Source organism: Podarcis cretensis (genome assembly GCF_951804945.1).
Source record: "Podarcis cretensis genome assembly, chromosome: 9".
Classification (NCBI taxonomy): Eukaryota; Metazoa; Chordata; class Lepidosauria; order Squamata; family Lacertidae; genus Podarcis; species Podarcis cretensis.
The window spans coordinates 62,002,469-62,029,850 of NC_137178.1; the positions used below are offsets into that span (position 1 = coordinate 62,002,469).

The window sequence follows — 27,382 nt, forward strand, 5'->3', positions numbered from 1 at the left end:
ATAGCATAAGACTCTTTTCCTCTTAAAAAAGACATTTATACGATGCATATTATGGTTTATATTTTTCATTTGTTGGCACGACCAGTCAAGTGAGTCTTTTCCACTCTGTTGCGCCCCTCCCCATCCTGCTATTCCACACTATCTGGAATTTCATAGTAGCAGAAAATAAAAATGTTATGAAGGAAAAACCTACAAGGAAACTCTTGGGAATCTACCAACTTTATTTTTAGAAGCAAAATTGGAAATCATAGCAATAATAAGATCATTCATGATGAAATGCTTAATTATTGAGGCAGCAAGTTTAACATAAGAAATCATTATATCCTAAATGTAATGATCACAGACATCCACTCACCCCTTGGATTTTGTGCTGGATCGAGGTCTGTACTCATAAGATTCATCTTCAGTTCCATTTTGGCGTTTGTACCAATCAAACAAGGTACGTAGTAAGGAGGGGAGACAGTGCTCTGCTACTGAGCTCATAGAGCTTATCAACTGTAAAGAGGAAAGGTTTGGGTGCATAAAGTGCTTTTATTTATGCAGCATCTTTTCACAGCATTCCCCCTTCTTACTTTTTTGGGATATGACACACGTACTGTAACACATCAACACTATATATTGCAACAGCCTTGCTTTGTTATTTTTCAACCCTGAATAAAAATAAACATGTACATAATGGGAGTTGGGAGTCCATGAACATACAGAGAGACACAGGTTCCCCATCCCTAATATAAGTAATCAATCTTCACAAATGTTGACAGAACTAATGTTGTAGCATTGCTTTCCTGTTATTTTAAAGATACAGGATTGCATCCAACAATGTCGCTCAGCCTGTGGCAAGTCTTCCATCAGAAGAATGGGAAGGAATTTTCATCTCTTCCCTAACACTTTGGAGAGGATTTGAGCAGGTATAATCAGGACCGAGCAGCTGAAAAGTGAGGCTCCTTGTCTGGCTAACAGCTGAGCATGCACCTCAGTGGCTTATTAATGGGATGAAAAAAGCAAGTTTTTTTAAAAATAAATAAATTCAAAACTCATGCTTTAATGCAACTTTAATGGATTAATTGATCAACTCTCATATGTTTTAGGATGCTCCTAACTGAACGACAGGCCTACCTCTGAAATAATTTCAAGACAAGAAATAATCCAAATCTAGATTTGACCAACAAGTGCAGTCACACTTGTATTGGCCAATATCAACAGGAATTAAAATATCTTTAACTAAGTCACATCCATTAGATATTAGTCTTTGAAAGTCTTCTATGATTTCTTCTGCCATGCCCTCCCCCAAACTTCAGAAAATCAAACATTTGAAAATGGAACACAAATGTAAATTTTAAAAAGTGAATTAAACATTTGTTTAATTCATTTTTTAAAATTTTCATTTATGTTTCGGACAAATTTTAGCCCAATTTATGGAGACGAAAACTATTTTCAAGGAGAGCAACAAATTGTAACAGAAAGCTTCTCTAACCTGGTCAAACTGAAGATCTTCACCTCTCTGAAGAGATCTGGACAAGAGCTTTTCCTAGAATTAGAATAGTAAGTTAAAGCACCAAGTTGTACCCAACAGATCAAGCACCCCAAATGCCAAATAATTCAGGCTTATCCTTGCCTTCTTCTCAGATTGGTTGGGCACTTGTAAAGTAGAATGGTAACTTCAATCGTTGCATACACTCCATGTGTCTATTCCACACGGACAAATCTGGGACTTTGGTCCACCACACTGCCATTGACAGCCATCCAGCTCCAATGCAGTGAAGAAGCTGAAATTAACCATGGAATAGGGTACCATACTATATCAATATTGCCTAAATGAAATGTCTGCAAAGGGTGTGAACCTAAACAGCTGTAATTTCCAGGCATTTTAGAGATTGAGTGAACACAGAAAGCCCTTAAAACAAAATGTTAAAATGGAAGGGATTTTTTTGTTGGTTGAATTAGATGAAGTTTTTGAGAAGGCTGTAACTATAACTCTCTCATCACTCAAACTTGAAAGTGCTAAACTCACTGCAAAAAGGAAGGAAGAATAACCTAATTAAATAAGAAATCACACACTATTCATAAGGGCAAGAATTCACGTGCACCAGCATGCACCCCAGCTAATGTCACCCAGTGAACTGGTTGTTACAGAGAAAGAAGCAGCAACAGCCAGCAAAAGTTGGCAACCCATTAAAAATGCAGGATCCTGTTATGGGAAAAAAGTTAGCAACCCTTCTATTTCACTTCTTAGAAATTTCACTTAATAGCCACATTGAAGGCATATTAGGAGTCACAAATGGACGTCCCTTCATCCTCCATCCAGTTGCCCAAGAGGCATTATTGCCATTAAAGGACACATTTCAGACTGGATAGAGAGGGCGGGGGCTGTGCTATGGTTCCCTACCCCTGCTTTGAGGACTATATTAGGTTTTCCAAGGAACTATACGAACAGCTACAAAAGCCCACAAACAGTGAGCATAGTAGGACAATAAAATTAACAAGTACACTGGGGGCATTACATTGAAAACACCAAGTACAAAATTCTATACAAATGCCCCCCCCCCAGGCCAGTTTGTACCATCTCCACTTGAAGGGTCATAATTAGCTGGTTTTAGCTTACACTAAGCTTCATTTCAATTCTATGAGGGGCAGAGAAAACCATTAGCACTTATCCTTGTCAGAAGACAGTATGACCTTTGCAATGCTGACCGAATGAGGAAGAACATAGTGTTTGCCATTCTGAGAATTATATTCCTGTTACCTTTCCTCCTTGTGTTTTTTTTCCCACATGATAAGCCACTCATAGCATTCCTTTGAATCCTGAAAACAGGTCTTTACATTGTTTGTTTGTTTAATAATACACAAATACAAAATGGGGAAGGGGAGGGAGAATTCAGTATGAATTATTGCCTCTCCCTCCCCTGCTGTTTCATAAAGCAGTTTTCCAGTTGCTTTTCATTGTTGTTGATATTCTGTTCATGCATTTGCCAAGGTGCGATCTCCCTTTAGGATGCAACTTTATTGACAATTCCTACAGCGAGAGCAGACACTCCCTGCTGTTATCACTGTAGTCAGCACATGCCAAAGCAGCCAGCTGTGAAAGAGCAGCACAACTTGTTCTAGCAGTTCGGCCAATATGCACCAGGTCCCCCCTTCCCATGTTTTTTGCCTCTTGAGGAACATACTAGATTCTCCACGAACATTTTTCAACTCATTGAAATATTGATTCCATTATTATTTCTAGGGTCACAGTTAATAGTATGTATGAAAAAATAAAAGAAATAAAGCAGTCAGGAGTTGTTTTCTAGTTAATGTAGCCACAGTTCTTTGCTTCTTCCATCTCTCTCTTTATATTAGAAGAATAAAGCTGGATCAGGAAGCAGTGGATCAGTGGTTTTAGATGGTGGCTGCATTTGAACATCATGATAAAAATGATGGCTAATCATAACGTGAAAAAGCTGCAGCAAATCTTGTGCTCACATGCTCTTCCTCTGTTTTCCACCTCCAGTATGGCAGCAAAGAGGGGTTAAGTGTTCTGTTCCATTTTTGATCCATCACAGCTTGATGCTTTGTCTAAACCTGACAGACTGGATGGCTTGTTTGAAACGATCTAATTTCAAACCTTGTGTTGTGGAGCTACTTGGTTCCTCCAAAAAATATAGCTAAGATTAACCACACTTTACTATTTGGATACAACACTAAATTACAGTTAATAAAAATTGGAAGCAAAAGATTCTGATCAACTCATAGTCATGTCAGAGAAGGTGGTGTAATATATGGGTTGTATTTAACTAACGTTTAGACAAAGTAAAGGTAAAGGGACCCCTGACTGTTAGGTCCAGTCACAGACAACTCTGGGGTTGCGGCGCTCATCTCATTTTACTGGAGCTGGCGTACAGCTTCCGGGTCATGTGGCCAGCATGACTAAGCCGCTTCTGGTGAAGCAGAGCAGCGCACGGAAACACCGTTTACCTTCCCGCCAGAGAGGTACCTATTTATCTACTTGCACTTCATGCTTTCGAACTGCTAGGTTGGCAGGAGCAGGGACTGAACAATGGGAGCTCACCCCGTCACAGGGATTCAAACCGCCGACCTTCTGATTGACACGCCCTAGGCTCTGTGGTTTAACCCACAGCGCCACCCGCGTTTTAGACAAAGTAGACCATGAATAATATCAGTAGGTAAAAGTTAGTTGAATACATCCCTATGAGAGTGGGGTCATGGCTCATCGTAACATCTGAACATATTTACATTAAACTGGAATAGGAAGCACTCATGGTTCCTCAACTGAGACACACAGTAGTTCTAATATGATGTGGCATTTACAGATTGTGCAGTTAAAGATGTTCAATTGCTGGAAATTTTGAAGCATGATAAAAAATAAAGCTTGAAAACTACTTAGGATAGAAACAGGTGGCACATGAAGACGTTACAATGCCTATAATAAATCTATAATATTTTATTACTTTACTACTAAAATAGTAGACTTTTCTTTTAAATGTGAACTAAGGCCATAATCAGCCCGGTTATGGCCTTAGTTCACATGTAAAAGGCGTTACAACAGGTGAGCAAACAGTGGTTTATTGTACCTATTCTGTTTTTCAAAGAAAATGAATTATATTTCCTCTGATCACTTATCAGTGAAGAAGGCTGCCAAAAGTCAACCGTTTTCCACAAGTAAACAATACAATAAGGTTTTTGAAAAGCTGCAGCTTATAATATACATGCAAGATCATCAGTGCATATCATAAAATAAACCTTTGCTGCTCTGCATTCTTGAATTTATTTTGCCTTTAGTGTTAACAGTTTTTTCTTGTAGTAACAGAAATGTACCATGTGCAGCAGCTAATTTTCTCATACAAAGAATTAATTTTATCATGCAGGGGTTAAATAAATTGTCAGATGGAACTATTATATTACCAAAGGCTGATACATTTAATCAATATGCTATATTGTAGGTTGAAATTTAGTTGCTTAAGATACATACGTTGAAAAGTGTAATACAATAATTAAAATAAAAAGCCAGTGAGTTACTAAAATTTAGTGATGAAAGAACATGTAACTTGCAAACCATTGTATGGGTCAATCATAACGTATAAAACTCTCTAGTGCTTGATCTACCTTACACGATACCTTACTTCTTGTAGCTGCCATATTTACATTTTGAAATTGATATGCTCACACTATGATCCAAATATTCACATTGTGGAGGGTCCTTCTACCCAAGTCAAAGCTGCATACCTCAGAGTCATACAGCTCTAACCCAAAAAACACTATAAAACCTGTTCCAGAAAAGACAAGTTTACAAAATTATATGCAACAGCTCTTTCTACATTTTTAACGGCTGCTCTTGTTGCACCTTTATCTGGAGGCTTGCTGAAGTACTGAGTTGTGGTGGCTACTGTTGGTAGTGGGAGGCAGAGGTAGCACACTATGCCTTGTCTATAGTAATTCAATTCAATTTAACTGGATTCGTAAAAATACTTTCTAATATTATACATCAAGGCTGGACAGGCTTGAGAGCTCCATCTCTTTTCCACTGGACATCCTCCTAGGTACCATTCTTCTTTCCCCGGCTCAGGCTGGCAGTGGCCACAGTGGGCAGACCACCCGAGCACCTCTTTCCGAGCTCAGGCTGGCAGCAGCCACAGCCTGCAGAGCTGCCCAAGCTACCCTATGCCCGTGCCACCCACACCCGAGCTAATAAAAAATAGAAATAGAAATAAATACACCCCCCAAAAAAATCCCAGATTTTTTTTCTTTAAAATGTGAAAATCCCACCCAAAAGAGGACATGTCTGGGATTTCCCTGACGTATGGCAACTCTATTCTATTCAGCCAATTTCAAAGTCATCTTGTTATCAAAATAAGGTTAAACCATTTCAGAAGAACATGAACAATTGAGTGAAGGCTATATAAATGAACTCACCAAAGGTTCAGCCATCACAACTTCAATTTTCTTTTCAGCTTGAATAGCGAACTCAGCAAAGAGGCTCTTGATGACATATTCACCAGGTTTGACATCTGGATCAATGGTTATATTAGACATGATGACACTTCTCTTTTCCCAGGTAGAATTGATGCTGGGAGAAATTCTGCGTTTAGTAACGCTTCTGGCTGGTGCTGATGCTAGATGGAAAAGAAATATTGATCATTAATAATAAAATAAAATCAGAAACATCAACACAGCATTTCTCAGAAGTAGCAAAACCTTTTACAAAGTTAACAGATTAATAAATGCCTCTAATAGAGGAAAGAAGCTCTAATTTTGTGACCACTTCCTTACGTTTTAATTAGCAACAAACAAGGAACCAAATACAGCCAGCAAAGAAAATATACTTGTAAGGTACTTCAAATGTATGATACAATCATATTTTCATATGTGTAGTTCTTGTTGTTGATTATGTTTCTTAAATTCAAGGATACGAATCATTGACAAGTTTACATAATGAGGAAGCATAAAAAGGATTCTAGAGACAATACTGGTACTGACATATTTGAATTCATTTCTTTCCTTTGAAAATCCTCCATCCCGTCTTATCTTTTTCATATCATAAATCTTGAGGCCAGTTAACACATTTTAAAAGCCAAGTAAATACAATTATTCTACGTGTCCTGTTCTCTGACTCCAAAGCCACTAGGGGCAAACAGATTTCTGAAATATAGTTGACTTCTCAATGTAAATTCTGCCTGAAATCATTTTCCTGTGGAAATCTTAGCTTTAGGCAACTCTACCAATATCACTTTGAAAATAGCTGCAACAGAGCTATTTTGAGTTGTCTTTATCAGAAAAACAAAGAAAAGTAAACAGATACCAAATAAAAGTCATTTCCCATGGGAATTTTAACACAGACAAACTCCTGAAAATATTCCTTTCTGGGGAAAAAATCCAGTTCAAATTAATACAAAAGAGGTATACTTTCTGTTAATACCATTTAAATACCATTTAATGCCATTTTAACATGACTTTTAATACCAAAGATAAAACTCTACAACTCCAACACCTATCTAAGCTATTCAATTAGTCAAAAGGTTGTTTTCAGATGTGCAGGTGCTGTAACATCTTAAATTGAAATCTGAGAGTTATCAAAGATTCAAGGTCAGGCAGACAGAATGTAATACAGCAGGGGTCAGCAACCTTTTTCAGCCGCGGGGCCAATCTACCATCCCTCAGACCATGTGGTGGGCCAGATTATATTTTGAAAAAAATATATGAACGAATTCCTATGCCCCACAAATAACCCACAGATGCATTTTAAATAAAAGGACACATTCTACTCATGTAAAAACACCAGGCAGGCCCCACAAATAACCCAGAGATGCATTTTAAATAAAAGAAAACATTCTACTCATGTAAAAACACCAGGCAGGCCCCACAAATAACCCAGAGATGCATTTTAAATAAAAGGATACATTCTATTCATGTAAAAACACACTAATTACCAGACTGTCCGTGGGCCGGATTGAGAAGGTGATTGGGCCTTAGGTTGCCTACCCCTGATGTTATAGAATAATTAATTACTCATGCTACTAGAGGCATCCTTTTATCAGAGACAGCAGACTAGCCCACTTTCAATGCTTAAGGAAGCAGGATTGCCTAACAAGGTAGGCCTCTCGCAATCCCAGAAGCACCTGTGATATAACCAAATATATGTTAAGAGGAAAAACCCTGGAGCACAGCAGCACAAGTGGGCATGGGCCCCATGGTTGACAACACCATGCCAAGTCTTACATGAAAGCATTCCAGAGAAGCTGTGAACTGCCCTGAGATCTATGGGTGTAGGGCGGTATATAAATTTAAGAAATATGAATAAAATAATAATGCAGGCAGTCTGGTGAATAAAGAGCTCCAAATGGAGCTCAAGGAGAGCTCAAGTCATGATATGGACAGGCCACACTCACTCAGACACAGTTTCCTACTTTTTAAAAAATGTAACTATTTATTGCTTTCAATAGTGTTAAGTTACAAAGAACAGGCCAACTACACATGTGTATCACTTCTTTGCAGTTCAGGCAGTACCGTAACAAACATATAAATACTGCAGAGTGTCTTGCTGGACATTGTGCTGAATTAGCCTTGGGAACAGATTCCTCCAAAATGCTTTGTGGGTCAGCACTTATATAAACAAGGGAACAAAAGTCTACAAAAATTTCTTTTGGGGCTTCCCCCACAAAACACCGTGCTAGCAAGTTAGCGCTAGCTGAAAAGTCACACACTTTATCAAGACCAACTTTTCTCTGAAAAGGGTGATTAAGGCCTCCAACAAAGCACTATTTCCGAGCAGGCTGCTGCTAAGGGGAACACAATTCAAACATTTCAGCATAACAAGTTCAAAGTGGTTGGAAAGATCAGTAACAGGGCCAGCACTGGGGTCTGGGTTTACCAGTTGAGCTACCATTCCTAGAGATGTTTTGAATATCATGTCAAAACAAGTTGCACAAAGCACACTCCCACCACAGTTGACTTTTCCAGAAAAGTCAGAAACACTGGATCATTTAAGCTTATAAAAAAGGATTAACAGCAGCTGCAAATCAGTATTTCAGATCACCTCTTCCTCTGAGCCTGGGTGATAAGCAATAATTACCATTAAAATGGTCCCTAATCTTGCAAATGAGTCTAACAGGAGAAAGTTATACAATCCATAATACATATGAAATGCTGGCATTTCCTCTAATATTGAAAAGAAACAAAGGAACAGAAGTTTGGTTTGTTTTGCATTTTGCATCTTAGAAGAACCAGAAAGAGAACCTACCCAAGTGATGCTGACATAAAATCCCAACATATGTGCTATGTATTATCATCCCCACCCCCTTCTTCCCCCAACCTTATTCTGTGTACAACACTGATGTCTCACTTCAAATCTAAAAAAAGACTCTACAATCTGAGACAATGCTTGTACTTTTGTAAACCAAGAAAATCTTCTAATAAAAAAGAAAAACAACTAGCAATCCTGGCATCAATCTTGTATCCTCTCCAAAAATAGGCAGCTTTCCAATTGACTTTTTTTGGCATCTTTGCCTAGTTATGCAACTAGGTTGTTCTTTTGCCTATCTATTTTTTTGAAACAATGACTTCCCAACTATTTCATCTGTCCTGGGAACTGAATACAAAGATAGAATGCTTATCCTTATCCTTTGAAGTAACTCAGAAAGGAAAGGTACTCCACAAGAACCAATTCATTGTTGCTTAGAAATTTGTGTGTATATTTTGGAAACAATTCTCAAAATACATCCAAGCAACGAATAGTGGCAAAAGGAAAACTTTGTTCTCAAAATGTATCAAACTGTTTTAGAATAGTAGTGACTTCATGAAGACATTAAAACTAATATAATAATGATATGGTTAAGCAGTTTCACAGATGTATATGAGAGAGAGAAGGAGGGAATACACTAGTTATTGGAAGACAGTGGAAAACACTGTCTCAAGACATGATAGTCACACTTCTGCTCCATAAGGGTTGTTAGCATAGTCTACAAACTATTCCTAGGACCACTTCTAAGTGCTCCAAGAATTGGAGCAACCTTTCATCACAATTGGCAAGCCTATGGATCATGAGACAAAACTGAATGGTCTAAATACTCTTCTAATCTTGGCTCCTATTGAGGAAATGTATGAAATCCTTGAAAAAGAGGCAAATAACTACCTTTGTATGAAGTGTGCCACCAAGGCAACTAGCACCTTTAAGACACCCCACGCTTAGCAGTGCTAACATGAAGCCAAGAGGCAGTTCTGGCAGTCGTGAAAACATAACCATGCATGAGTGCTGGTTAGTGCACAAAGAGGTTAAGATCATAAAGTTAGATTCCTAGACTCAGCTAGGTCACACCCCTTCTCTTCCAATGAGGGAGGAAAATGAAGCCTTCTCTTCCTGTTCCCTTTCTCTCCACGCCATGTAACTGATCAAGGAAGATGTGCCAATACGCCCATCTCAAAGACCAGCGAGGACCAGAAAATTATCTTTATGAGTGCCATATTAGATGGCAGCACCTCTGTCTGTGTGCTTCTTTTTAAATAACTGTGTTCAGCTACTGCAGATCTGATAAAGGCCATGAGGTGTTTACCAGATTACACACCCAGGAATCAAGACTTGCTTGGCATAAAGTAGCATACTGATTCTTTGTTCCCTTCAAGGAGAAGAAAGAATCCGATGCAGGTAAATATCTTTGAACAGTGCCATTTGGGCTTGGAGGAACAGAAAGATTGATATGACTCAGATGTGTTTTTCTTTTCTATTAAGCAATACCTTTGTATTATACCTGGGCCCAATAATTAATGCCTCTAGCAATTCTCTGAAGAATTTAGAGCCTTAGGCTGGTTGGGTCCATATTCCAGTTTCAAAACTAGACACCCCTTCTGGCATCCACATTAGCCATTGGAGCTACGGATTGGAAGTGAACAACAGAGAAAATGTTTTCTCAGATCATTCATCATTTCCTTAGAGGTAGAGAGGAGAATAGCAAACTATTCTGCCTAAAAGTAGACCACCCAAGCAAAAGCAGAGTTAATAATATGAAATAAAGAAGATAAAATGTGAAAGTCTCAGAAGTGCAAACACCATGCGATAAAGCAGGCATGTCCAACGGGTCAATCGTGATCAACCAGTCTATCGCTGGGCATCCCTGGTTGATCGCATGATCCTGGTCTATCGGGGGGGGGACGGGGGACGATGACTTTGTGTCTTCCTCCCCCCAAAAAGCTCAACAACTTTGGCCAATCCAATGGGTACATTACTGCCAGTTTTTTTTTATAGTGGGAGTAGATTGCAGTCTCTTGGGAGTTGTACATGCATGCAACACAGTAATAATTTTTTTTAAGTGTGGAAGCCTAGGGAACATGGATAACAGCCTCTCAGATGCTAAAGAGCATCTTCTTTTGGTGCAGGCAAGATAGTATCTGTATATAGGCATCAGATTGATATGCACCCAAGTTGTCACCATCCTAGAAACTGCTCCAGGCCTGGTAGATGCAAACAGGACAGTGTTCCCTGGCTGCCTTACAAGAATGCAAGAGAGTAGGGAGCAAGCGTTGCCACACAAGAGTGATATGAGGTCAAAAGAGAGTAATTAGGAAACGTTGAAGGAGTGGGTATGCTTAGTTTGTAGAAAAAAAGAACATGCTGACAGTTTCTTTTTTCTTTTTTCTTTTCTTTTTAGTTTTCACCTTATCTACTAGGACATGCAAAATATAGAACAGGAAATACTGGATTTAGTTACAGGAAAGTGGGGCAGAGGGAGAGAAAGAGGCAGTTTTAACACTACAGAAAGCATCCTGACTATAAGAACAGCTTCCGGTATATCATGGAAATCCATGACTTCCATGCAAATCTAAAGAATACGCAGTCCTTTTTGAGATGTTTATTATTTTTACTGTATATTTATCTGACTTTTCCTCAAAGTAGCTCAAAGTGGTGCACAGGGTTCTTCCCCTCCCCATTTTATTCTCAAAACAACACTGCTATATAGTTTTGGTTGAAAAACAGTGGCTGGCTAAAGGTCAGTCAATGAACTTCATGACTCAGTAGGGATTTGAACCCTGGTTTTCCAGATTGTAGCCAAAAAACCCACACAATTCTAGCTCATTTTTTTATTCTGAAATCCCCACCATGGAACCCATGACCTGCGCACCATTCACAAACTTCAGGCACTTTCCTAACCAGATCTCTTTTCAACTTAGTTATATGCAATCATAATATTTGTCACATGGAGTAATATGCCCTACTTTACAGAGGACAGTCTATTATTCAAAAAAAATCCTTTTAGCAGGTGCACTGGACAGATTCTTCCCCACCATGGTGAGATATATTGTATTTCTTTTTAAAATTATAGTAACTATTTCTAAATGTGTGCCTATATATAATGTAGCATAAGCATTTTTTTTGCAAATCTGTCCTCTTTTTGAGTGATGAGCAAGTAGCCATCCTATTGCCACTATTATTAAAAATCATAACATTAAGGTTTTAGGCATATTAGTATATTAATATGAGGGCATACAACACACACATATAGAATATAGAATATATAAAATATATAATACAATATAAGGCTGTGGAACAAACTTTATTAAACCTGGTTTCATTTGCTTCTTTTGCCTTCCAATTCAAACTTTAATATATCATATGAAAATGTTCCATATGCAATAGGAAGACTTCAATAAATATATATCCTAGCTCCTATGCTTTCATAAATACTTTAATGAACAGGCTAGTGTCCCTAGTAGCCAAATTAATGCTGTTGCAGATGCTTAAATCATTTCAACATAGCTATGAACAATGTGAGAAGATGAAAACACAACAGCATTTTCCTAAAATCATTCAGTGTGTGTTAAAAGAACTATGCATTTGCTATCTCATTTTTTATGGGCTGGAAACTACTTTCCAGAGCAAGTTCAATGATGGTACAGTCATATTATCAGAAAATTCTGAATTTTTCATCAAGTATATCTGCTAAAGAAATAGGGCAAGTGCTCTCTTGTTGAGGGTTGTGAGTTAGTGGCGCTTCAATATGCAAGATGTAGTTTTTTGCTTAATAGTCCTTCCCACTGCAGTGCCCAAAATCCACTCCAGAGTTGGAGACACTCCAGAATAGTGTGAGAGATGGTGCAGGTAGAGGGAATGTGGAAATGGGGAGAAATGCCTTCCTTGGTTTCCTCTAGCAGGAGTCCCAGCTAGATCCCAGTCCCTTCCTCAAACAGTAGAGCCTCTTCTGTTTGCAGAAGCAGCTCTCTGGATTCAGCCCAATAAAATTTCAACATATATGTAACAGAACTAACAGTCAAAACTGTTCAGCCCAGGGTTAAAAATACTTTGAAGAACCCAGAAAAATAAAGCATGCATCTACCCAGTATCAAAAAGAGAGCATTGAGGGAGGGAAGTGAGCACATGCAGCATATCTCAGGGTGAGTATTCGACAGACAGCCTTCTTGCGGGTTACCATATGTCATATTTTAGTCAGCAAGAGCACCCAGCGAGAAGCCTCTGACAATTATCTCAGTGGCCTTGCCTGCACGTCATGATAAGCAGGGGTTTATCTTAAGTTCTAATCCTGAATTTGCCTCTCCCTAGGGGCCATTCTTTCTGATGTATTTCTGGCTTGCTGCTCATTGTTTGCAGACCAGGTTCAGATGACACAATAAGCCATAGTATTGCTTGTCTGAGCCATGTGGAGCCCTGCACAGCAAAGGAAAGACAGGATCACCATTAAACCATGGTTTAGGATAGACTGTGGTTTATCATGCTGTGTGGCCAGTGAACGGACAGGCTGATATGGAAGTAGGAAGTCAATCAAAACTTAAGTACAGTGGTGCCTTGCAAGACGAAATTAATCCGTTTTGTGAGGCTCTTCGTATAGCGTTTTTTTCGTCTTGCGAAGCAAGCCCATTGACAGCTTAGCGGATTAGCGCTATTAGCGGTTTAGCGGCTTTTAGCAATCAGCTGTTAAGCGGCTTATCAGCGGATCAGCTGATAAGCGGCTTAGCGGCTTAGGAAAAGGGGGGGGAAAGGGGGGGAAACCCGCAGGAACTCGCAAGACATTTTTGTCTTGCGAAGCGAGCCCATAGGGAAATTTGTTTTGCGAAGCGCCTCCAAAACAGAAAACCCTTTCGTCTAGCGGGTTTTCCGTCTTGCGAGGCGTTCGTCTTGCGGGGCACCACTGTACCTGTGCATCTTCTGAAAGGCCATTTGTGAAATTTCTAGTAGTAGACTTCAGAGTTGGTTCAGACTTACTCTGAGTACACTTTTTTTTAGTCATGGAAAAATCTACTTAAGTCCTGATTCCAATAGTTATTAGCTGTGGAAACATTGACAATTTCAGCTGAAATCTGTGGGGGAGGGGGAATCAGTTTTAGCTTTACCTCTATATAAGCATAGCAGGGACTATGTCCCATTAAACTCAGTGAGAATTGCACTCCTTCCTAAACATATTGAGACTACCACCAAGATCTCAGGTTGCAACCATGATTCTACCACTGGAATGTACTGTGGCACATAAGTTAATAAAGTACAGTGGTACCTCAGGTTACATACGCTTCAGGTTACATACGCTTCAGGTTACAGACTCTGCTAACCCAGAAATAGTACCTCGAGTTAAGAACTTTGTTTCAGGATGAAAACAGAAATCGTGTTCCGGCGGCACAGCAGCAGCAGGAGGCCCCATTAGCTAAAGTGGTGCTTCAGGTTAAGAACAGTTTCAGGTTAAGTACGGACCTCCAGAACGAATTAAGTACTTAACCTGAGGTACCACTGTATAAGAAGTAACTTATTCACATACTAGCAGAAATTCTGAACCTTTCTTGAAAAATGTTCAGATTTACCTGTTTCATATAAAAAGCAAAAGAAGCACCTGGGATAGCTCAACTGGAGCATGGTGCTGATAATGCCAAGATCGCAGGTTTGATCCCCTAAAGGGCAGCTGCATATTCCTGCATTGGACTAGATGATGCTCAGGGTCCATTCCAACTGTATGATTCCATGAAGCTTGTTGGTCCATGAGGAAAATGTGGTTTGTTCTAATAATTGCTTCTCTGTGGATTTTCGCTTCATTCAGTTCACATACAGTTTGGATTTGATATCCCGCCTTTCACTCCCTTTAAGGAGTCTCAAAGCGGCTAACATTCTCCTTCCCCCACAACAAACACTCTGTGAGGTGAGTGGGGCTGAGAGACTTCAGAGAAGTGTGACTGGCCCAAGGTCACCCAGCAGCTGCATGTGGAGGAGCGGAGACGCGAACCCGGTTCCCCAGATTACGAGACTACCGCTCTTAACCACTACACCACACTGGCTCTCATGCTCTCATACAGTGATACTTAGGGTTACAGACGCTTCAGGTTACAGACTCCACTAACCCAGAAATAGTACCTCGAGTTAAGAACTTTGCTTCAGGATGAGAACAGAAATCGCAGGGCGGCAACAGGAGGCCCCATTAGCTAAAGTAGTACCTCAGGTTAAGAACAGACCTCCAGAACGAATTAAGTTCTTAACCCGAGGTACCACTGTATACTACAAAGGTAATCCCGTAACTTCAGCTATTACTTCACCAATTATTTTTCAACAGTAAAGGTCATAATTACATTACGTAGCATTTGCTTATCAAAGTTCAAATCTTTATAGTACACAAGAACCAAGGAGGGAGGGACACAGTTTGTTATTCATTAAACTGTCATGGCTTATGTGCAATCTTTGCTCTAGAGAACTTGATATTGCCTCTTTTTGGTTACATTTCCCTAATTGTTCCAGTGCCCATCTCCTCGTTGCCTGAACTGGCCTATAAGCCAGGGTATCCCCACAAATGCATAACCACAGGAAAACTACACAAGAGCAGCAGCACACCTCGTGCAGCAATTGTTTGGTGCAGGTATGCATGCAAATTACAGCTTTGTGTCCTTAAAAACACCAGTGCACACAGAAGTGGAAGCCTTGATCTAGAACACAACACATACCAATTTGTTCAAACTCTATTCCCTTATGCTCTCTCTTGACTTTTTCTCTGCTGCCCCATGAACAGAATTCTGTTCCTCTCAATGTGCATTAAGTTTTGTTTCCAGTTAATATAAATTTTATTTCCCTTTTGCATCTCCTCCTGCCTTCTATTATGTTTGGGATGTGTATGTTACTTTCTACAGTATTTCCTATTACTTTTCCTATTACAGTCTCTCCCCTCCCCTTTTAATTTCACTCTACTTACCACTTCGCCAAATCTTTATTAGGCATTACAAATATAGGCCATCATAAAACAGCCATATATAAATTTTTGAAATATATACAAATAAACAGCCATGTAAAAATATGTAATCATGAGGATTTTCATTGCGATTTCTTCCTGCTAAACATTGTTCTAAATGAGGGATAGCCAACATAGTGCCCTCTGCATGCTGCTAAACTATAAGATTCCCATCATTCCTTACTTATCACAACCTTGCTGGCCTGAGTTGCTGGAAGCAAGTTGTGCAACGACACTTAGATATCACCACCTTGGCTTCTCACGCTCTATAGGGATTGTATCCCCTCCTCTTGTAGATGTATCTGTCATTTATTATATATCTTCAAACATACAGTCATTTCCAAGAATGTATTCTGTTCATAAAATTTAACAACTTTATTCTTCCTTAATATGACGAGGCGGGGCTCATGAAGAAGGAAGCTTTTCCAGCATGCTACCAGGAGAAAACAGTCTCACCCTCCGAGTAAAATCTGCTTAGCAGCAATGTACAGCACAGGTGGGCTATTTATTCTAATGCAATTGCTTTATTCAGAAATTGAATTTCAATATTTAAACAACCGAGGGGAAAAACCTGAAGTCCCAAAGAGTTGTCTGAGGTCACATGATGCAGGTACCTGTTGAAGCAAAGTAGGCTTGAGTCTAGTTAGTGCCTAGAGAACTACCTAGGAATTCTGTGTACAACTTCTTAAGTTTCATGATGGACACAGGATTTAATTAACTTAACTAAAATAAAATCAGTACCTTAGAGCTGGCTAAAGCATTTTTAGCTACAAAAATGAATTTATTAGGTTAACTTCATATATTATAACAAAGCAAACATGTTTGCTGCTAGGAAATGCTTCCATGTGGCGAGGCTAAAACATGGTCCGTGGTCTCTATATAATTTCAAACTATCATGTGTAACATCTCCATGCCAGCTGTGAGGGCTATTAGCATGGGACTTTTCAACAAAATAGTGTCATTCCAGATGGTATTAACTCATGGCTCTTATTTACTTTGCATTTACAGATTAGTAATACAGGAGTGTTCCTTCGAGCAGTAGGGCAGGACCAATCAGTGGGTCATGCAAATCTTATCAGAGGATTACACAGAAGCTGGCAAAGTACCTACATTTTTAATTTGAGCCATTTCACAATTGAATTATATTAATCATTAAAATCTAGCAGACATAAAGTAAAACCTATCTCCTCACATTATGGTACTTCAGTTACTCAACCCTGAACAGTCAGGAAATATTCTGATCTAGCATTTTACTCTCCAATGAAAAGCATTGGTTAGTCTTAAAACTTTTCAACATAGTTCACCGGACCATGGTACTACATGCCAAAATCTTACTATTTCTAAAACCTTCCTATATATTCTCAGAGGTGTGCATATGTACTTCTGAATCTTTAATTGGTTGATTTAAAAAAATCATATTCAATTTAATATTGTTATTTGCAGTAACAGTAGTGGAGGATTAACCACATTGTGTATGATAGCATAACTATTTGGACAGTTTAAATTTAGGAAATTGTCATTGGTCAGTTTAACAAAAAATGAATAGGGGAGGAGGGGAAGGAGCTCCACTGAGCAAACCAGAAGCCCCTGCGAAGTGTTTCCGCTGATTGGGCTCTTTAGGAGAATCATGCCTTTTGCTGTATTTTCCACCAACTGGCCATTTCATTCTTTGTAACCATTTTGGGGCTTTGTAAATAAAGTAAAACCTCATGATCTAATGCTATTTCCTCACTGTAATTATATTCTGTCTTTGTAATTAAAACTATATCAGATATCTCAAGGCCCAACATAAGAAGAATGTTTCCAGCCACTTCAGTGCAAAACTGAAACAAGAGGTTTCTTCCACATTCAAAAGTACTGTAGAGACTATAGTTTAGCCCTGTATAAACTGGTGCACTCTATAACATGCCTTTTGTGACAGGAATTTTGAGGTCTTAGATATATGTTAATGTTCATAACCACACGTACATAGATCAGCACAGGAAGACCAGCCTGGAACCATTTTGATTCCTAAACTGACCAAATGTTTTCTCTGCGAGGTCAAAGTGGGAAACATTTGGTCAGTTTAGGAATCAAAATGGATGTTTCTGGGGGTGGTCTTGATCTACAGGATGGGAATTTCAAAAGTCTTTATAAGGCCTTGCATGCCATTTTTCTGGGTCCCTCCTCTTTCCTGCGGGTGAGGGGAGCACCCTGTTGCAAAAGATCAATAAAGATCAAGCTTACTAGCTGCTTCTCTGGTTGGCCTCTGTTATTCTCTCCTACCAATAGGAAAACTATGTAAGGACTCTATATGGGCTCTTGGATACCCCATATGGGAAAAGGGCAATTTTTGTTTACAACACTTTCAATTCAATCAATCCGATCAGCAACCCTGGAAAAAAACACACCTATACAAAGGGCTGGTTTGCACATAAATCATGCTTTGTAGATGAGCCTCAGTATGCCAAGTGTACTGTCAGGCTCATGCACTTCCCTTTTCCCTATGCAGCCAAAGAGGAGGGCTCTGACAAGTTTCCTTTCAGTTTCAAAGAATGCTGGCTTAGTGTTATGTGCGATCCAAAATTTCCAACATATAAGAAACAATAGTTAGTTGTTAAACAAGCTAACTTCGTATTTTATAATTTTTTATTTGCTTTTCAAAAATATGAACATACAACAAAACCAATTCCAAATCCAAATGTCAAGATTGCTCTGAATCTCCTGACCTCCCTCCATACCTTCCATGGGCCCTATTAATCCTATTTTCAACTGCATATCACTACTTCTCCAATTTTTCTTTCTTTCTAAGTTATCCATACATACTGTTACATTACAAGTGTGTTTAAAATCCTGCCAATGTTTTAAACTGCTTACAATAATCTTGTATATACATTATAAACCATTCCCATTCTTTTTTAAAAAATCTTGTCTTCTTGATTCCTGAACTTCCCAGTTAATTTTGCCATTTGGCATCCTTCAGCAACTTGATCTGCAATTCTTCTCTGGTCAAAACAAGCTAACTTCAAACCATGCAAGCATTTCTACACGTTTACCTGTGCAGTATCCAATATATGGTACATTACAGGATCAAAATCCAAGACATTTAAAGAACATTACCCTAATTCCAGATACACATTGATAGATTGTGCCTTTTCAGTGTTAAGAAAGCAGGTTACAGAATAAGGTAAAGGTAAAGGTAAATGACCCCTGGACGGTTAAGTCCAGTCAGAGGCAACTATGGGGTGTGACACTCGTCTCACTTCAGGCCGAGAGAGCCGGCGTTTGTCCATAGACAGCTTTCTGGGTCATGTGGCCAGCATGACTAAACTGCTTCTGGCACAACAGAAGCCAGAGCACATGGAAACGCCATTTACCTTCCCACCACAGTGGTACCTATTTATCTACCTGCACTAGTGTGCTTTTGAACTGCTAGGTTGGCAGCAGCTACGGCAGAGCAACAGGAGTTCATCCTGTTGTGCGGATTTGAACCACCAACCTTCCTATCAGCAAGACCAAGAGGCTCAGTGGTTTAGACCAGTGTTTCCCAACCTTGGGCCTCCAGCTGTTTTTGAACTACAATGGTGCCCCGCAAGACGAACGCCTCGCAAGACGGAAAACCCGCTAGACGAAAGGGTTTTCCGTTTTGGAGGCGCTTCGCAAAATGAATTTCCCTATGGGCTTGCTTCGCAAGACGAAAATGTCTTGCGAGTTCCTGCGGGGTTTTTCCCCTCCCCCCCTTTTCCTAAGCCCTAAGCCGCTTATCAGCTGATTCGCTGATAAGCCGCTTATCAGCTGATCCGCTAAAAGCCGCTAAACCGCTAATAGCGCTAATCCGCTAAGCTGTCAATGGACTTGCTTCGCAAGACGAAAAAACCGCTATACGAAGAGCCTCACAAAACGGATTAATTTCGGTACAACTCCCATCATCCCTGACTAGCAAGACCAGTGGCAAGGGATGATGGGAATTGTAGTCCAAAAACAGCTGGAGGCCCAAGGTTGGGAAACACTGGTTTAGACCACAGTGCCACCCGCGTCCATCTGGATTGTAAAATATTCACTGTTTATCCAGACCCTCAAAAAAAAAGTTTATCAGCTTAAAGTTTATCAGCTTCAGCACTTCAAGGAAAGAGGAAAAACTAAGAAAATGTCTGAATATTTCTGTAATATCTATTCAACATAACAATATCCAACATCTTTCCTCTTGGAGGTAAATTATCTTTAGCATTGACAGTAATCACCTGTCTTTCAGATACTGAAACTATCCCATAATCTGCTCCACTGACTGCCGATGCGCTTCAAAGGAGTCAACAGTAGCTTGCAGAGCTGATCTAAGTGGCAGGGACTGGGAGATAGCCAATGACACAAACTGACACAACTTAGAGAAAATGAGATTTGCTACCAAGGGCAGCTACCGGCAAATGGTACAGAACTAGATAAATGCCTTGGAATCCATGCCATAGGTTACAGCTCATTTCAGGCAAGAAAGAACACGTGGTCAAATTTAATAATCAAATATCAGTATACTAAAAGAAACAAAACAATGAAAACATTATCTTCTTTTAATGTATACAGAAATTTGTACCAAGGTCACACCTAAGGAGTATGTGCAGATATTTTGTATAGTGATGTGCACAGCTACATTTTGCTTCAAAGTGCAGCATGAAATTGTAAAGTCCGCTTAGAAAGAGGCAGATTAAATCAGACATTTGCATGGAATAGGACCTTTGGTGATGCACAACACACATTTAAAAGTAGAGCTGTTTCTTCTACTTACAGAGCAAATCAGTAGGTATACTGTTGTGGAAAGCTAAGACAGAGGCTGGATCTAGACACATCGAAAAAGTGTTTCAGTTAAACACATTATAAACTTTATAAAGGGAAATCACAACATCATCTGGTGTCACAGTATTGTAACGCATATAAAGCTCTTTTTCTCTACGAATGTAGATGAGTCCAGAGAGATGACAGGCAAATGACAGGGACCTACAGGCCATTGCACTTTTGGCAGTGTAACCTCTGACACAACTCTGTTGAGTTGGAATGATAAGCAGAGAATGACCATGAACATTCCAACTGTTGGACAGCCTCAACTGGTAGTTTTGCATCTCTGATTTCTGTGTTACTCACATAGTATAATAAAGCCATGTTATACACTGAAAAGCAGAGTACCTTTTTATTCACGGTTATTCACTGTTTGTCTGGAAACATTAAAGACTAATGTCTCAAAAACACATTAAAGCTGCAAGTCCCAAAACCTTTGGTAGGATCAAACATTAGCCATATTCAGAGTAGACCCATACACCAAGTATGACAAATGTTAGATATCACTCACTGTGATGTTCTTTATATCAATATTTATATCAACAGATTTGCTAGCAGCAGTACCCGTTGCACCGGCTCTCCAATATAATTGCCTTATTTGTCTTATGAGTAAAAATGCTCAAAATAATTGAGTTATCAAGTTCACATCAAGCGCAAGTTACAAGAACAGTGGCCTAAGTTGGGGAATCATATTGAGTAGCAGATAGGTATACATAATCTACTGAACACAACTTAGGAAGAACTATAGTCAAGTAATTTGCATCTATAACTGGCATTTTATCATAATTATATTATTGTGAATGACTAACGCTAAGGCCAACTACACTTGGGGTGAGCCCCCTTTCAGACAGTACCAAAAGGGGTAACAGGAACCATTAATTACATCATAAGGTACATGGCTGAAATTGGTACCACCTGATAAAAAACTTCCTCCTCTGGAATTATATAAATATTTCCACAACAGATATAGCCTCTTTTTTCTTTTACCATATGATGTTTTTCCTCCCACAGTGTATTTTGAACTAGAACGGGTAATCCTTCAGATACCTGGTCATAAGCTGTGAAGTGTTTTAAAGGTCAAAAGCAGCACTTTGAATTTGGCCTGGAAAGCATGGGAGCTAATGAAGATGGCAGAAAGTACTGGTATGAAATATCATACTTCATACTTTCCATCATGCTTATCCACACATCCCTGCTAACTAGTGTTGGTGCTGACCTTTAAAGCCCTAAATGGCCTCGGCACAGTACACCTGAAGGAGCATCTTCACCCCCATCATTCAGCCCGAACACTGAGGTCCTCCTCTGAGGGTCTCCTGGCAGTTCCTTCACTACGAGAAGTGAAGTTACAGGGAACCAGGCAGAGGGCCTTCTTGGCAGTGGCACCCTCCCTGTGGAATTACCTCGCATCAGATGTCAAGGAGATGAACTACATAACTTTTAGAAAACATTTGATGGCAGCCCTGTATCGGGTAGTTTTTAATGTCTGATGTTTTTATATGAACTGGAAGCCATCCAGAGTGACTGGGGAAACTCAGCTAGATGGGTGGGGTATAAATAATAAAATTATTATTATTATTATCATTAAGCACATTTAAACTACTGTACTTGCTCAGTTATAAAACTGAGTAAATACCCTTGGAGAGGTCACACTCCCCCAGTCTATGTTACTTCACAGATTTGCTGTGAAGAGTTTTGAAGCACTTCACGTTTTAGAAGTGCTACTGAATATAAGGGGGAAGGAGAGAAAAATAATAAACTACATTAAAGATTGAAATATACATAGCAAAAAGCTAAGTAGAATCTATCAAAGTTGCCCATTTGTAAAAGTTAAATGTGACATTTGCTAGTACACTAGTGAAAACAAACTAGTAAAATACCATCCTTTGCTAAGGTTATGAATGAAATAAGGGGATAGCTTATCTGCTAAATATTCTCACTACACAGCTGGTTTAACAGAATGTTCCTGACTCAATGTAAAAAGAATGCTTCAAACTGTTGGCAGAGACACAGCATCCTGAATCTAGGCCGTATGAATGTCACTTCATTGTTGTTAGTGAAAGAAAAAAAGTGCAGCTACAATCAAACCCTAGCCAGCATTGCAACACCATTCTGCCAGCTAAGCAAGCCTTTAAAAAAAACAACAGTGAGATGAAGCAGTGTTTTGAGTGTATACATTCAAGCATACATACTCATAGAAGGGATATCATAAAAAACCAAAAGTACATTGGGATTTCCTTTTGTAACAAGAAATCTCATTGACAAGTAGCTCGAGACAGTCTCTCAAAATGTAGCTATAGCACTAATTATATCCTATTTGTCATTCTGTGTAAATTATACAATAGAAAATGCCACACTGTACCCCATTTAAAAGGAACATTTGTATTTAAAAAAGCACACACTACTGAGCAACCATTAGGAATTTCAGGGAGCTACATTACCACCAACAGGATTACATTACATATAGTTTTCAAATAAGTAAAATAAGTACTTTGCAATTATAGTATAATGTACAGAATAGAGCAAATGAATAACCTGGTTTAGAAAATTATAGCCTAAATAAGCATAATAATGCAAAGTATTCAGGATGAGCCAATCCCAGTCTTGAAGAAACCTTCCTGAACTTAATGAAACCAAACTGTTGATATTTTGAATCTCAGATAAACCAAAGAAAAAAAGACTGACCAAATGGAACCATATAGACCCATAATATATTTCAAGGTCACTGGAAGGAGAGATGTCAAGGAAAGTAGAATAAAGCAAAACCAGAAAAAGTGGAATAGTCTTCCTTAATTCTGATAACAAACAGGAAGGATAATGCACAGAATCTTCCAATATTATAGTAGATTGCAAAGGTTAGCACTTTGTTCCAAACCTCATCAAGGCATACTGAGAGGAAGTTGTAGGAAATAAATTGCATCCATTCCAGAAATTATCCACATCTCCCTAAGGTGACCTATCTCACAGCAAGAACCACTACTATGTAATATTTCTTTCTCCACTGCTCATAGAGGAAAGAAACTATTAAGACCTGAAATCCCAGTGATACAGAATACTGTTTTATATCTTAAGAACAGTTCTATTGGACCAGAAAAAAGATCCATCCAGGATAACCCATAAGTGATGACAAGAGGCCTAAATTTATAGGCAGCAGTACAATCAGTAAATAACTTGCCTTTGGGATATACTTATGAGGGGACATATATAATATGGACTATTTAAAGAACCGCAAGCAGCCTCAGCATACATATCAATTCGCAATCCAAAGCATACCTTAAAGAAAATAGCAAAAGTTTCAAATATATGTTTAACACACCTCAAGACAGAATATATATAAATCAGAAACATCTTTCAATTGTTACAAATCTCCTTTGGGTTGTTAAAAGGAATACATTTGAGCTTTGTTTGTTCATATACAAACTGAAAGCAGATATTTAAAATGTTACTAGCTTCTACTACAGTGGTGCCTCGCAAGACGAAAAGAATCCATTCCGCGAGTCTCTTCGCCTTGCGGTTTTTTCGTCTTGCGAAGCAACCCTATTAGCAGCTTAGCGCTGTTAGCGGCTTAGCGGCTATTAGCGGCAAAGCGGCTAAGCGGCTATTAGCGGCTTAGCGGCTTAGAAAAAGGGGGGGAAAGCGAAAAAATTCGCAAGACTCGCAAGACGTTTTCGTCTTGCGAAGCAAGCTCATAGAGAAATTTGTCTTGCGAAGCGCCTCGAAAAACGGAAAACCCTTTCGTCTAGCGGGTTTTTCGTCTTGCGAGGCATTCGTCTTGCAGGGCACCACTGTATAACCATGTATCACTTTTTTACTGTTTTCAACTTGCTCTGTATCCATGATCTGCAATTCTAACATAGCCTGGCACATGTGAATGGTTAAAAATAATCTACTAAGCAACCTGTTGAATGTTTAATGCTATATAACCTACAAGGCTCAATAAGCAATACAAAAATCGGTATTTGAATATATTCAAACGGAATATCATTCGATACAATGTACTGCTGGAGTAAGTTAAATAAAAGGAAATTATATAAAATAAATAAAAGGAAATATATCTGAAACAAATTATAATTGATTCTAGAAAAGGAAAGCTTACCTCCAAGTTTTGAAAAAGCTCTTCTTTCTAAGGTTATTTCATGTTGCCATGCAATGGTTATTTGAAAACTGCCAATATATACATCACAGATAACAATACAGAAGTGTCAGACCCATATTCTGTGAACTAAACTATCATCCAAAAGAGATAAACTGAGTCAGAGATTCTAAAACTTTCTGAACTCTGTCCTGACATCTCACGTTGCTGATTTCTACTCTCACCTACTCATACTTAAAAGGGCCAACCACCTCTTGCAAACATGAGAGATCCTTGCATGCAGTCATGTACAAATAGTATGTTGTTGTACAAGAGGATCTGTGAATGAGGGACTAATTTCCAACTTTGTCACCAGAAGAGGATTTCTCTGACAGACTCCTAAAACCATTCACAAAAAAATCTGAACAGCAAAGCAGCAGTTTTTTCTTGATCCCTCTTCCTCTCCAAAATTATGTTTGGACAATTTGTTTCGTGACTGCACTTATGCTGTCAGGGGGCATTCAATTCCTGCTAAAGGGAATGGTAGGCTCCATCTGCTTCAGTATGACAGACATCCCAGGGACCTTTGAGTGACCATACACCCAGGTAGGGGCCCATCCTGTAATTTGGGAATCACCAAGTTAAGGATTAGAGTTTCAGGCTTTTTAGCTAGAAACCTACTTTTGCTCACTTGAATTAGTTTGTCTAAATGCACAGCAAAAAGCTGGGAATCATCTATAGAATGTTTAACAATGAAATTTTCTTTGCTTATTATGGATAAATTACATTGACTAAACAGTTCACTTGTAATATGTTAATGTGGAACTTATTTATGGTCTGCAGGCCTCTGATTTTGCTTCAAAAGCATTTTGTGCTGAAGGGAACTATGGAATAGTACTGAGCAGATCTGCTGCAGAGCCTAAGATCTAGAAACTGTCACCTCTATTTTTTGCAAAGAACCATTCCAAATGAAAGCAAAAAGCCTACCCACCCCCATCTCCCATGCACACACAGAGTTAGAAATTAAAGATAATGTTTTGGAGGGTTTTGCATGGGAACTAGGAAGCAGATATTCTAGTTGCCTGTACTTATCTATCTCTCCCATTTGTCTTACACAAAATACTCTGTCTTTCAGCAGCTTAACATTCAAGAATTAGCATGCAAGGAGGAACACCCATGATGTAGCTGTCTCAGTCAAGATAATATACTTACAGCTGCTGCTCCATGACTTCAGCAGGGATTTAATGTTAATTTCGAAAAGCACAGAATCCTGGAGGCTCAACATCATGTCTCAGAGAGCTGCTGCTGCAGCACCGGTAGCTACAGTTTTGGTGGTATGGCTTTCCTAACAGTCATCCTTTTTTGCTTGCAGGCAACAGAGTTTTGGCCCACAGCATCAGCGCTTCATTACCATGCAGTCTCCGAGTGACGCACAACTATAGTAGAAATGCTGCTGAATGCAGATGAACTCTCCAGTATGGGGGGGGGGGAATAAAAAAAGCTTACACGCTTGTCAAGACAGGATGCCCTTCAGGATCCTCATATTTCTCAGTGCTGACACAAATCAATCCCACACACCAGAAACAAAAATAGAAGAAAGCTATTCAGATATTAGCTGTTAGTTAGTCACCTTGTTGTTAGTAAACACAGGCCAGTGAGAGTTTGGAACTTTAGGTACAATTTATTGCAGGAACTCTAATAAAAAAGGATAGTGGGAAAAAGAACTTTGCCTACTTGCAAACTGAAAATGAAGTATTATGCTCTATTAGATTGTACTCTATTAGACACCAACATCAGGACTGCTTCCCCCCACATAAATATATAGTAATGCATTCTTTCTATTCCAAACAATCTGAACACAAGCACAGACTTCTCAACATGCCCCTGAAAATGCAGTGTACAACTTCCTGCCTAATCTATTGGAGATTATGACAGCTAATGGAATGGGAGGGGCATTGTAACCGTGCTATGAGCTTTCTAAAAGTACTTAATGCAATATTTCATATCTCATTTCCGAAACAGTGCCCACTTAGGAGAGAAAGAAGTCACAGAAGAGGCAGATACTGTATTTAGTTCACCTCCATACAGTATCAACATTTATTGTTACTTTGTTCCCATAAAAACAGACAAAAGCAATTCTGAAAGAAGGTTAAAATGTAATCATAGATTTCATTTGGCTCCTTGTTTGAGAACTCAGAAAACAATATATATTTTTCCCCAAAGTAACTTAAAATCCAGCCATGAGGCACTCGATATTACATTGAACAAAAATAATTATAGGCTTCAAAATAAAATCCTTATAACCAAAGCACAGATATTTGAAAAATCACAACCAAATGAGGTAGGCAATGCCTAGATGACAAATTATTTGTTTAATAAATTATCAATTAATCCCTACCTTGCTTCTTCCTCCAGAGAATGGAGCAGAAGTAGGTTCAATTATATGGTTAAGAAGAGGCAACAACTTTCCATACAATACCAAAGTTGTGGAACACACTGTCACAGAAAAGGTGACCGCCAACGTCTTAAAGCAGTGATGGCAATCCTTCGGTCCATGAACCTAATTTGGCCTGCAAGTTTTCCCCAAGCCATATCCACTAGCCCCACATATGATCTCATATATGTGACATCAAGAGCAGAGTAGGTAAAGACACAGCTCCCTGCAAGGTTTGCAGGCATCAATGGCCAGCAGCACCTGCAAATCCCAGAGGCTTTGCCCACACTGTCTGATCTCAAACCATACGGCCAAAGGAAACTGCTTCAACTGATGGCATGGTGCTATTAGATGACTGACAAGTGGGTAGGCCTGGGCAAT

General features: G+C 39.1%; 1 protein-coding gene across 8 annotated transcripts in view; it reads right to left on the bottom strand.

Moving 5' to 3' along the window:
* The window catches only part of FRYL (FRY like transcription coactivator), a 147,082-nt gene that overhangs the window by 81,624 nt on the left and 38,076 nt on the right, over positions 1-27,382 (bottom strand). For 6 of the 8 annotated variants that reach the window (XM_079989545.1, XM_079989544.1, XM_079989541.1 and 3 more), the window contains 3 exons: positions 5,911-6,110; positions 1,475-1,528; positions 356-495 (listed from right to left, as the gene is read on the bottom strand). In XM_079989545.1, the coding sequence (XP_079845671.1) occupies positions 356-495; positions 1,475-1,528; positions 5,911-6,030 (314 nt within the window). In that variant the 5' untranslated portion in view covers positions 6,031-6,110. Of the gene's footprint in view, positions 1-355; positions 496-1,474; positions 1,529-5,910; positions 6,111-25,779; positions 25,798-27,382 lie in introns of those variants that run through there. The other 2 variants (XM_079989543.1, XM_079989542.1) reach the window with 1 other exon arrangement.